Here is a 13,543-nt window from a genome sequence, read left to right as displayed (position 1 = left end):
GCTTTCTAAACCTTTTGTGTCATGGGACAGGGTAGAGCCGTGGGCTTGATTTCTTTCGACAGAAATTACTAATTAGTTATTCTAAACACTGCAATATTAGGCTTATAGCTAGTGGAAACTGAGTACAGTAGCTCTCTCTCTGTCTCTCTCTCTCTCTCTCTTTCTCTCTCTCTTTCTCTCTCTCTCTCTCGCTCTTTCTCTCTCGCTCTTTCTCTCTCGCTCTTTCTCTCTCGCTCTTTCTCTCTCTCTCTCTCTTTCTCTCTCTCTTTCTCTTTCTCTCTCTCTCTCTCGCTCTTTCTCTCTCTCTCTCTCTCTCTCTCTCTCTCTCTCTCTGTCTCTCTCTGTCTCTGTCTCTCTCTGTCTCTCTCTCTCTCTCTCTCTGTCTCTCTCTGTCTCTGTGTCTCTCTCTCTGTCTCTGTCTCTCTCTGTCTCTGTCTCTCTCTCTCTCTCTCTCTCTCTGTCTCTGTCTCTCTCTCTGTCTCTCTCTCTGTCTCTCTCTCTCTCTGTCTCTGTCTCTCTCTCTGTCTCTCTCTCTGTGTGTCTCTCTCTCTCTGTGTGTCTCTCTCTCTCTGTGTGTCTCGCTCTCTCTGTGTGTCTCGCTCTCTCTGTGTGTCTCGCTCTCTCTGTGTCTGTGTGTCTCTCTCTCTCTCTGTGTGTCTCTCTCTCTCTGTATGTCTCTGTCTCTCTCTTTCTCTCTCTCTGTGTCTCTCACTGTGTGTGTTCATATGTGCATACATTTTGAATATCTCAGGAGGAGGAACAGCACTTTGACCCTGCCTGCCATGACAGTGTGATCAGCACATGACTTGGCAAAGTACCGGAAGACACACAGTGAATCTGCTTTGAGACGATTGTTCAGAAAATGGAGTTAGGCGATAAAAGACTGTAAAGTTAGGAGACAAACTTAGGAGAAGCTGTTTCAATTCCCTGGAGTGTTACTGATCTCGGCAGTCTTTTCTGCCTAAAGTTCTTATCTACTGTTGGAAGTTTTTTCTAAACTGTTTTCCTTTTGTTGATACTGACTGGATTTCTGCATGGATTGTAAAGACTACATTTGGAATAGCAACACTCTTTACAGGTAGGAGTATCTGTGAAGATTTGAATAGTGTCATTCTTTTTATAACTGGGTCATTCTATCTCCAAAAAGTCAAAGAAAGAGGATTTTGACACCCACCATCTCAGATTGTTCTGAAATTGTTTCTGTAGTTAGTAACAAATACAATTAGCATTCCTGAAACAGACAATTTCTCTCAACGGGGAAAAAACATCTTCAGATTCACAGGGAATACATTACAAAGTATGGAGAAACAAAACTACAGGCCACAGCTTCATACTACTTGTCAAACATAGAGAACTGATACTTTATACTGGTTGTTAGGTTGGCATGGTTTGTGGTGGGATCCGTGGGTGGCTTTTGACAATTTTTTGGTATTCCTTTTGTGTCTTACTCATTGGTAGGGAGAGTGCAAATCAGATGTTGGGTCCTATATTTATTGAATATTATCTGAATCCTGTAGACCTAAATTGAAATGGCCAATATTGGGTGTAATCAATTAGCTTAATTTCTCCAAGATCAAATAACAGTTCAACAAAATAATGTTTCAGGAATGCCAATCCTACCTGTTTCTAACTACAGAAACCATTTCGGAACAATCTAAGATGGTGGGTGTCATGGCTTGCTGAAATGACATGGAACGACTCAACAAGTTTGGTCTCATACTGTATATAGTGTGCGGTAGCCAACTCTTCTGTCGTTATCAAGCCGGTTGGCTACACGGGGGGTTTCTCAAAATGCATACTACCGTGCTCCGAGCACGCAAATTTGAGCACGGGAGGGTTGGAGAGTATGAGTCCAAATCAAAGAGGGCACTTCTCGAATGCATACTCCGTTTGTACATATGTTGAAGCATGCATCGACGCAAGCTTCAACGGAAAGTATGCAAAGAAATATGATGCAACCACGTAAAAAATTACACACATTTAATGAAATCAATGGTGGACATTATTTGAGCTGAAGCGAGAGAAAATACTATCCGACTGCAGATGAAATGTTGCCTATTCACATCTCGTGTTGCCTGACTACAATATTTTTTCTTGATACGTTGATAAATACATGCTGTGGTAATTCAGGCATGGTTACCTGCCTACAATACCCACTGTAGTGTGCGTAGGTCTTAAGTCCATAGTAAGTCAATAGGGCTAACTGGCTAGCTACTACTGTTAGCTAGCCAGTCAGATAGCCAAATAATTGTTAGCTAGCTAGTCACAAATAATTGTTAGCTAGCTACCCACAAAGAATTGACATCTACCTTTTTTGCCTGTTATACTATCTAGTTAGCTACATTATTACGATTCACATATAGCTAGCTGATAGTTATGACGTAAAACATTTGCTTTGTGTATATCTTGTTTAATCTCTATTGCCATTGTCCTGGCTAGAAGAAGCAAGGTTCAGTGAAATGGTAACTCCATAGTAAGTCAATAGGGCTAACTGGCTAGCTAGCTAGCCACAAACAATTGTTAGCTAGCTACCCACGAAGAATTGACATCAACCTTGCATAACATTTGTTTTCGGTCATTTTTGGCTGTTTAACTAACTAGCTAGATTACAATTCACATCTATCTAGCTGATAATTATGAAGTAAAACGTTTGCTTTGTGTATATCTTGTTTCGTCTCTATTGTTGCCATTGTCCTGGCTGAAAGAAGGTTCAGTGAATGGGGAGATGCAGCGTGAGGTAATACAGTAGGGGGAGTGCAAGTGCTTCTCAAATGAAGTGTTTTATGCGTTCTCCACATCTCGGCCTCACAAGAACGTACTTAAGAGAACGACCTTGGAGAATGTGGAGCACGGTAGTATGCATATTGAGAAACACTCTATAAAGAATACACTTTTTAAAATTTCGACCAATCGATTGGTTGCAAGAACAAACCTTTTTTTGTTGTTGTCGGGGACAGCCCTAATACCGGGTATGAATTTCAATACTGTTGAAAATCATACCGCTGCGGGTGTGCAAGCTACGCCACTGCTTTTTACTAACTATAAGTTAAGTATAGCTAAGAAATTTAAGATTGATTAAATAAATTATATCCAGCTCAGAGCTCCAGCTACGCATTTGGTTTGCGAACTTGCTAGCTACACTACATGACCAAAAGTATGTGGACACCTGCTCGTCGAACATCTCATTCCAAAATCATGGCCATTAATATGGAGTTGGTCCCCCCTTTGCTGCTATGACAGCCTCCACTCTTCTGGGAAGGCTTTCCTTTACAACATTGCTACGGGAACTTGCTTCCCATTCAGCCACGAGCATTAGTGAGGTCGGGCACTGATGTTGGGCGATTAGTCCCGGCTCGCAGTCGGCGTTCCAATTCATCCCAAATGAGTTCGATGTGGTTGAGGTCAGGGCTCTGTGCAGGCCAGTCAAGTTCTTCCACACCTTTCTCAACAAACCATTTCTATATGGACCTCGCTTTCTGCATGGGGGTATTGTCATGCTGAAACAGGAAAGGGCCCACAAAGTTGGAAGCACAGAATCATGTAGAATTTCATTGAATGCTGTAACATTCAACTTTCTGTTTTAATGAAAATAAAATGTGTCTCCTTGCGTATGTAACAGACATATTTGGGAAACTGAACGAACTGAACGCAAGCATGCAGGGGAAATACAAAAACATTCTACAGATGAGAGACCGAATCAGTGGATTCAGAGGAAAAAAATCTTATTGGAGAGAGACTTTGAAAAGCGAACCATGCCCACTTCCCTCGGCTGTGCATGTTTCTAACACAAAACAGCATCAGTAAGTGTCCCACACGAGTGATGACTGCTCACCTCCAATGCTTGGAAGAGCACTTTGGGCCTACTTCCCAAAAATCAGTTTTGACTGTGATTCTGTCTCAGTTGACATGCCGGTAAGTGAAATCGAACAGCTGATCGAGCTGTCATGTGACCGAACGCTGCAGACAACGTATTCACGGGTCACTACGGAGGAATTGCTGTTCCTGACTCAAAACAACTGGGAACGCGTAAATCTCTGACTTCAGTGCATTCAAGACAACTAGGAACCCTGGGGGGAAAAAACAAGCTCCGCCTGGGATTCCAACTCAGGAACTCTGGCCTCTTTCTAGAGCTCCAACTTTCCAACCTGAAGATCACTGACGTCAATATTTATTTTGTATTTTTCAGAGTTCCCAGTTATCTTGAAAGCACCATAAAACTCATGGATTCAGTGCTGGATTCAGTGCTCTCGTCTGCATTAAAACCAAATATCGATCCAGGTTGGATGTGACAGCAGAGTTGAGGTGCACACTGTCAACCACGCCCCCTGACTTTGAGGACCTCCGACGCTGCATTGATCAACCACACCCATCTGAGTAGTGGTGGTGAGATAATTGCAAATTAGTCTAACATCATTTATGTTGACTGCCATAGCCCCAAATAAAAAAAGTAAACATTGGCTGTTAATTAGGCCTACTCAATTTTTTTCATAAATCAAAATGGAATCGTGGGCCAAAACAGTTTGGGAGCCCCTTCACTGGGTGCTTTAGATGTACTGAAGGGCAGGCAGTGTGCCCCCAGTGATGTGTTGATAGATGAAGCATGGCTCGACATACAAAAAAGCCTAACATCAAATCACATTTTAATAATAATAATAAAAATCACATTTTATTAGTTACATGCGGCGAGCAGGTGTAGACTTTACTGTGAAATGCTTACGAGGTAGTTGAGGTAATACAGTAGGGCTCCCGAGTGGCGCAGCGGTCTAAGGCACTGCATCTCAGTGCTTGAGGCGTCGCTACAGACCCCCTGGTTTGATCACAACCGGCCGTGTTTGGGAGTCCCATAGGGCGGCGCACAATTGGCCCAGCGTCGTCCGGATATGGCCGGTGTAGGCCGTCATTGTAAATAAGAATTTGTTTTTAACTGACTTGCCAAGTTAAATAAAGGTCAAATTAAATGTACATGTAGGTAGGGGTAAAAAGTGACTAGGCAATCAGGATATATAATAAACAGAGTAGCAGCACCGTATGTGAAAGTGTGTGTGGCATCAATATGTGTGTGTGAGCGTATGGTGTGTGTTGGAGTGTCTGTGTAGTATGTGTGAGTGTGTGGGTAGAGTCTAGTCAGTGTGCATAGAGCCAGTGCAAGAGTCAGTGCAGATAATTTAGATAATCAAATGGCTACCTGGACTATTTTTAACTGTTCAGCAGTCTTATGGCTAGGAGGTAGAAGCTGTTCAGGAGCCTTTTGGTCCCAGACTTGGCGCTCCAGTACCGCTTGCCGTACCGTAGCAGAGTGAATAGTCTATGACTTGCCCATTTTTAGGGCCTTCCACTGACACCGCCTGGTATAGAGGTCCTGGATGTGATATACTGGGCCGTACGCACAACCCTCTGTAGCGCCTTGCAGTTGGATGCAGAGCAGTTGCCATACCAAGCAGTGATGCAGACAGTCAAGATGCTCTCAATGGTGCAGCTGTAGAACTTTTTGAGGATCTGAGGGCCAATTCGAAATCTTTTCAACCTCCTGAGGGGGAAGAGGCGTTGTTGTGCCCTCTTCACAACTGTGTTGGTGTGTTTGGACCATGATAGGTCCTTAGTGATTTGGATACCGAGGAACTTCAAGCTCTCGACCCGTTCCACTACAGCCCCGTCGTTGTGAATGGGGGCGTGTTTGGCCCTCCATTTCCTGTAGTCCACGATAAACTATTTTATCTTGCCCATGTTGAGGGAGAGGTTGTTGACATGGCACCACACTGCCAGGTCTTTTACCACTTCCCTATAGGTTGTCTCATCATTGTTGGTGATCAGGTCTACCACCGTCGTGTCATCTGCAAACTTAATAATGGTGTTGGAGTCGTGCGCTGCTACACAGTCGTGGGTGAACAGGGAGTACAGGAGGGGACTGAGCACGCACCCCTGAGGGGCCCCCGTGTTGAGGGTCAGTGTGGCGGATGTGTTGCCTACCCTCACCACAGGGTTTCCTTTAGCCGGTAATAGCCGTCTTTTGTCCGATGTAATTTTGTAAAAATAATAATAGAAAATACTATTTTAAATCAAATTGTCCTGGAGAAGAAGAAAAGATCCCATTGTGAAAGAATGCTTTTTAACCTATTAATTGATGTAAAGACCAGTCGATGTAAATACATTTGACTGGTCATGCTTATCGGTCTATAGGTTAATTAGCGTAATTTTGTGGAATTAAATTGTCGTGTGTACAGTATATTCGTTATTTATAACACATGTGCAGCATACAGATTGAGTCTTTGAGTGGAAAATCGTCGGACAACGCAAGAGCTGCTGCTGCAGCATCTTGTGGTGCTTTCAAGACAACTGGGAACTTGGAAAAATACGAGCTCAAATCATGACTTCAGTGATCTTCAGGTCGGAAAGTCGGAGCTCTAGAACAGCGGTTCCCAACCTTTTTTGCTTACTGTACCACCAACTGAATGTTGCTCTGCCCGGAGTACCCCTGAAGTACCCCCTTGTGCCTTTTACCAGTAGGCCTATGGTCTCATTAGTCTTCTCAAGTACCCCCTGTGTATAGTCCAAGTACCGTCAGGGGTCCTAGTACCCCTGGTTGGGAATCACTGCTCTAGAAAGGGGCCTGAGTTCCCAAGTTGTTGGAATTCAGAGTTGAATGACAGTTTTTTCCCCAGTTGTCTTGAACATATCAGAAGTCAGATTTCAAAGTAGCCTATTAGATCTACTCTCTTTCTACATTTCTAAAGGATATTTTCATCTGTCACATGAAACCGCTTGCATGTGCATTGCCCTTTTGACAACTGTTTTCCCGCTTAATTGCATTATGGAACGAACATTCACACACAGCCTACTGCCTTGTGTGCATTGCTGCGCTTATAATGTGAAAAAATTATAGTTTATTAATATTTTAAACTAAACGTTCTGATCTGTTGCATCAGACTCATTGCTTTAAAAAAAAATAATGTATGTAGCCTAGGACTACTGGTTGTATGAATTTGGGATCTATCGTCCCACAACTGTCCCAGAGTCAGTTTTGGAATAGGTTCTTTCTTTCTCGACAAGCTGACCAATAGAATAGGTAGCCTAAACTTTTACTATAGTAGATTGACATAGGCTATTGATTCTGCTGTTCGTTACTCGTCCTGTTAGCTGACGAAAAGTAAATGTGGACAGTTATTCTACTGTGTTCAAAGTGCACTTCAGAATTTGGTAAGAAGGACGGCACATCGTTGCATCCTCGACTTGAATGATCTGTTAATATGAATGACCAAATTCTAGATGTGATTTCTGTCATTCTGAGAACCGTGGGTGGACGCCCCAATCAGGTAACATACCCAATACATGTGGGTCCGGTAAACTTCCGAACAGAAACCCTGCCTCACCACCTCGGGGCAGCCCGTCATGAAGTCCAGGATCCAGTTACAGAGGGGAGGTATTCAGTCCCAGGGTCCTTAGCTTAGTGATGAGCTTGGAGGGCACTATGGTGTTGAACACTGAGCTGTAGTCAATGAACAACATTCTCATGTAGGTGTTCCTTTTGTCCAGGTGGGAAAGGGCAGTGTGGAGTGCAATAGAGATTGCGTCATCTGTAGATCTGTTGGGGCAGTATGCGAATTGGTGTGGGTCCAGGGTTTCTGGGATGATGGTGTTGATGAGCCATGACCAGCCTTTGAAAGCATTTCATGGCTACAGATGTGAGGTGCTATGGGGCGGTAGTGATTTAGACGGGTTAACTTGGTGTTCTTGGGCACAGGGACTATGGTGGTTTGCATGAAACATGTAGGTATTACAAACTGGGTCAGGGAAAGGTTGAAAATGTCAGTGAAGAAGGAACACTTTATCCTATCCCAGGTATTCCTTAAAGAGGTGGGGTTTCAAATGTCTCCGGAAGGTGGTGAGTGACTCCGCTGTCCTGGCGTCGTGAGGGAGCTTGTTCCACCATTGGGGTGCCAGAGCAGCGAACAGTTTTGACTGGGCTGAGCGGGAGCTATGCTTCCGCAGAGGAAGGGGAGCCAGCAGGCCAGAGGTGGATGAACGCAATGCCCTCGTTTGGGTGTAGGGACTGATCAGAGCCTGAAGGTACAGAGGTGCCGTTCCCCTCACTGCTCCATAGGCAAGCACCATGGTCTTGTAGCGGATGCGAGCTTCAACTGGAAGCCAGTGGAGTGTGCGGAGGAGGGGGGTGACGTGAGAGAACTTGGGAAGGTTGAACACCAGACGGGCTGCGGCATTCTGGATGAGTTGTAGGGGTTTAATGGCACAGGCAGGGAGGCCAGCCAACAGCGAGTTGCAGTAGTCCAGACGGGAGATGACAAGTGCCTGGATTAGGACCTGTGCCGCTTCCTGTGTAAGGCAGGGTCGTACTCTCCGAATGTTGTAGAGCATGAACCTGCAGGAGCGGGTCACCGCCTTGATGTTGGCGGAGAACGACAGGGTGTTGTCCAGGGTCACGCCTAGGCTCTTCGCACTCTGGGAGGAGGACACAGCGGAGTTGTCAACCGTGATGGCGAGATCATGGAACGGGCAGTCCTTCCCCGGGAGGAAGAGCAGCTCCGTCTTGCCAGGGTTCAGCTTGAGGTGGTGATCCGTCATCCATACTGATATGTCTGCCAGACATGCAGAGATGCGATTCGCCACCTGGTTATCAGAAGGGGGAAAGGAGAAGATTAGTTGTGTATCGTCAGCGTAGCAATGATAGGAAAGGCCATGTGAGGATATGACAGAGCCAAGTGACTTGGTGTATAGGGAGAAAAGGAGAGGGCCTAGAACTGAGCCCTGGGGGACACCAGTGGTGAGAGCACGTGGTGCGGAGACAGCTTCTCGCCACGCCACTTGGTAGGAGCGACCGGTCAGGTAGGACGCAATCCAGGAGTGAGCCGCGCCGGAGATGCCCAGCTCGGAGAGGGTGGAGAGGAGGATCTGATGGTTCACAGTATCAAAGGCAGCAGACAGGTCTAGAAGGACAAGAGCAGAGGAGAGAGAGTTAGCTTTAGCAGTGCGGAGAGTCTCCGTGACACAGAGAAGAGCAGTCTCAGTTGAATGACCAGTCCTGAAACCTGATTGGTTTGGATCAAGAAGGTCATTCTGAGAGAGATAGCAAGAGAGTTGGCTAAAGACGGCACGCTCAATAGTTTTGGAAAGAAAAGAAAGAAGGGATACTGGTCTGTAGTTGTTGACATCAGTGGGGTCGAGTGTTGGTTTTTTGAGAAGGGGAGCAACTCTCGCTCTCTTGAAGACGGAAGGGACATGGCCAGCGGTCAAGGATGAGTTGATCAGCGAGGTGAGGTAGGGGAGAAGGTCACCGGAGATGGTCTGGAGAAGGGAGGAGGGGATGGGGTCAAGCGGGCAGGTTGTTGGGCGGCCTGCAGTCACAAGTCGCAGGATTTTATCTGGAGAGAGAGGGGAGAAAGAAGTCAAAGCATAGGGTAGGGCAGTGTGAGCAGGACCAGCAGTGTCATTAGACTTAACAAACGAGGATCGGATGTCGTCAACCTTCTTTTCAAAGTGGTTGACGAAGTCATCCACAGAGAGAGAGGAGGGAGGGAGGGGGGGGGGGGGAGGAAAATGATTCAGGAGGGAGGAAAATGTGGCAAAGAGCTTCCTAGGGTTAGAGGCAGATGCTTGGAATTTAGAGTGGTAGAAGGTGGCCTTAGCAGCAGAAACAGATGAAGAAAATGTAGAGAGGAGGGAGTGAAAAGATGCCAGGTCGGCAGGGAGTTTAGTTTTCTTCCATTTCCGCTCCGCTGCCCGGAGCTCTGTTCTGTGAGCTCGCAATGAGTCATCAAGCCACGGAGCTGGAGGGGAGGACCGAGCCGGCCGGGAGGATAGGGGACACAGAGAGTCAAAGGATGCAGAAAGGGAGGAGAGGAGGGTTGAGGAGGCAGAATCAGGAGATTGGAGGGAGAAGGATTGAGCAGAGGGAAGAGATGATAGGATGGAAGAGGAGAGAGTAGTGGGAGAGAGGGAGCGAAGGTTGCGGCGGCGCATTACCATCTGTGTAGGGGCAGAGTGAGTAGTGTGGGAGGAGAGCGAGAGAGAAAAGGAAACAAAGTAGTGGTCGGAGACATGGAGGGGAGTTGCAGTGAGATTAGTAGAGGAGCAGCATCTAGTGAAGATGAGGTCAAGCGTATTGCCTGCCTTGTGAGTAGGGGGGGACGGTGAGAGGGTGAGGTCAAAAGAGGAGAGGAGTGGAAAGAAGGAGGCAGAGAGAAATGAGTCAAATGTGGACATAGGGAGGTTGAAATCCCCCAAAACTGTGAGGGGTGAGCCATCCTCAGGGAAGGAACTTATCAAGGCGTCAAGCTCATTGATGAACTCTCCAAGGGAACCTGGAGGGCGATAGATGACAAGGATATTAAGCTTAAATGGGCTAGTGACTGTGACAGCATGGAATTCAAATGAGGAGATAGACAGATGGGTTAGGGGAAAAATTGAGAATGTCCACTTGGGAGAGATGAGGATTCCTGTACCACCACCCCTCTGACCAGATGCTCTCGGGGTATGCGAGAACACATGGTCAGACGAGGAGAGAGCAGTAGGAGTAGCAGTGTTTTCAGTGGTGATCCATGTTTCCGTCAGCGCCAGGAAGTCGAGGGACTGGAGGTTGGCATAGGCTGGGATGAAGTCAGCTTTGTTGGCAGCAGAACGGCAGTTCCAGAGGCTGCCTGCGACCTGGAACTCCACGTGGGTGGTGCGTGCAGGGACCACCAGGTTAGAGAGGCAGCAGCCACGCGGTGTGGTGCGTTTGTGTAGCCTGTGCAGAGAGGAGAGAACAGGGATAGGCAGAGGCATAGTTGACAGGCTGTAGCAAATGGCTACAAAAATGCAGAGGAGATCGGAATGAAATGAGCTAAGCATCTGGGAGCGGAGAGAGCAGGGCCTCCCTCACCAAAAACGTCTACCTCAGAAACTAAAATTGTTTCACTGAACCACCCGAACAAAAACTCTCCCAACTTCCGCCTTTAGAAATCAGAATTGTTGTCAACCACAGCGGTTCAATGTTTAAAGGAATAGACTCAACCCACTTTATTCAGCTAGCCAACTATGACACCATAGCTAACTAGCAAGCTAGCATCCAATAACAATAACACACCGTTTAGCACCAACACTTGGTCACAACAAACCACCAATAGTGTGATAACACACTAAACAGATCATTCGTGTCTGTGTCAAGTTCCTTTCATGACGCAGCAATGATTAGACGTTGGCTAGCTAGGACAAGTATATTGTATTTAGCTACTACCGTACAGTTAGCTGGTCGTGTTGGGTAGCTAGCAATGGCCACTGTGTTGACTTTGTTTGAAGAACGGCTAGCTAGCTAGCTTCGTGCTACACCCGGCACACAATGGCTATTGTGTTGACTCTGACTCTGTTCGAAAAAACGGCTAGGTAGCTCGCTTCGTGCTACAGCCGGCACTGCCAAGACACAGTAACTACACACAACAACCCACGATGCCTAGCTATGACGCCGTAGCTAACTTGCAAGCTAGCATCCATTAACACACAATTTAGCATCAATACTTGGTTACAACAAACTGCCAAGAGTGTGTTAGCACACTAAACAGATAATTCAAGTCCGTGTCTAGTTCCTTTCATAACGCATAACGCAGCAAAAAATTAAACGTTGGCTAGCACTACATTAACATTGGAACCAGCTCTCCAGCGTTGCTAATCGTTACCAGTAGCTACCCGCTAGCTAGCTAGCCTCGTGCTTCGATACTAACCTACAATTACCTACGGAAACCTACAATAACAACAATACTAACCTATAATAAATACAATACCTAACTACGGCTAACTACCTACCTACGATCTAATACATGGTTAAGCAAAAAATTAAACGTTGGCTAGCACTACATTAACATTGGAACCAGCTCTCTAGCGTTGCTAATCGTTACCAGTAGCTACCCGCTAGCTAGCTAGCCTCGTGCTTCGATACTAACCTACAATTACCTACGGAAACCTACAATAACAACAATACTAACCTATAATAAATACAATACCTAACTACGGCTAACTACCTACCTACGATCTAATACATGGTTAAGCAAAAAAATTAAACGTTGACATTGGAACCAGCTCTCTAGCGTTGCTAATCGTTACCAGTAGCTACCCGCTAGCTAGCTAGCCTCGTGCTTCGATACTAACCTACAATTACCTACGGAAACCTACAATAACAACAATACTAACCTATAATAAATACAATACCTAACTACAGCTAACTACCTACCTACGATCTAATACATGGTTAAGCTTTACTCAACACCATATGAGAAGCTTACCTCCTGCTTACCTCCAGCTAGAGAAAAACACGACCTCTCCCGAAAAAACATGTAATATACATGTTACAATGAAGGTAATACAATGAAGGTAATTTAGGGGAGAGCCGTTCTGGACCAGCTCCTCTTCTCCTCTTCTCCCCTTCTCCCCTCGTTGTGATGAAACTACACACTAACACAGTGACACATCAGTGTTCTAATCTTTCTAGAAATGGTTTTCAATAGTCCTTTTTGTTCTCTGGTTGTCCAGTGTCCATAAAAAACAAATCATTGTCTTTTTTCCATAAAAACCAAATAATTGCCAAAAAGCCCAAAGACAGAAGGAAGGAAGGAAACAGACAGAAGGAAGGAAGTTAAATTGTAAAGGCCTCCTCCAGTCCTCCTCCTTCTCACATGCTTCCTTATCTCCTTTTCCACAGGTGGCGACTGACAAGGTTGCAGGCAAGCTGAGTTCTACTCTCTCATGGGTGAAGAACTCGGTGTCACACACGGTCAGTCAGATGGCTAGCCAGGTGGCCACGCCGTCTAGCCAGATGGCAACGGTGCCCTCATCCCTGCAGACCACCACAGCCACCTCCTCCTCCACCTCCCTCTCCCTGTCCTCCCCGTCCCCCACGTCGGCGTCGCCCGCCAAGCTCAGCCCAGATGAACTGGAGCTGCTCGCCAAGCTGGAGGAGCAGAACAGGTGAGGGGATCACTATCAAACAATCAATCAATCACTCAATATCTGCGTGTCAACATCTGAATTTTTCTGTTATGTCAGTCACTGACAGTCAGTCACTGACAGTCACTCAATTAGCCCATTTCAGGTAACATTGTTTAGATTGGTAAGTTAGTCTAGCCAGCTATCTAAACTTGTAGTAATTGTGGTCGAGTGACCGACCGGGGGTCCCCATTTGATTTTGGTAGTCACTCTCACTCAGATATCATATAAAAAAAACTGCAAAACCTTATCTCCTCCCCATGGCAAAATGTGTAGAAATGCAACAAACTTGCTTTATAACTATAACATTTCTCTATGCTCCATGGCAAAATGTGTAGAATTGCAGGAACTTAACTCTAAAACCCCCCACAAAAAGTATCCGCTGTCGAGGGGAGGTGCTAAAATGTTTTGCTCGCAAGGTGGGCCACTGCGGCCCCTCATGATGAGTTCAGATTTTTTTTGGTCCCCTCCCCCATCAAAGTAACAGTGGCTGTGAAGGCATGGCACTGTCATCTTAGTAAGAACAGCCAGCCACACTGTCTGTCCCTGAAGTGTTCATTAGCTGAAACAAGATTAG

At 46.0% G+C, this 13,543-nt stretch overlaps 1 protein-coding gene across 3 annotated transcripts in view; it reads left to right on the top strand.

Annotated features, from left to right (window-relative positions):
• LOC311148922 (ecotropic viral integration site 5 protein homolog) overlaps nucleotides 1–13,543 on the top strand; it is a 106,995-nt gene that overhangs the window by 10,385 nt on the left and 83,067 nt on the right. For 2 of the 3 annotated variants that reach the window (XM_084185946.1, XM_084185949.1), the window contains exon 2: nucleotides 12,683–12,948. In XM_084185946.1, the coding sequence (XP_084042072.1) occupies nucleotides 12,764–12,948 (185 nt within the window). In that variant the 5' untranslated portion in view covers nucleotides 12,683–12,763. Of the gene's footprint in view, nucleotides 1–844; nucleotides 1,079–12,682; nucleotides 12,949–13,543 lie in introns of those variants that run through there. The other variant, XM_084185947.1, reaches the window with a different exon arrangement.

Source organism: Coregonus lavaretus (assembly GCF_964263955.1).
Source record: "Coregonus lavaretus genome assembly, chromosome: 21".
Taxonomy (NCBI): Eukaryota; Metazoa; Chordata; class Actinopteri; order Salmoniformes; family Salmonidae; genus Coregonus; species Coregonus lavaretus.
This window is presented reverse-complemented; position numbering and strand designations above follow the sequence as displayed.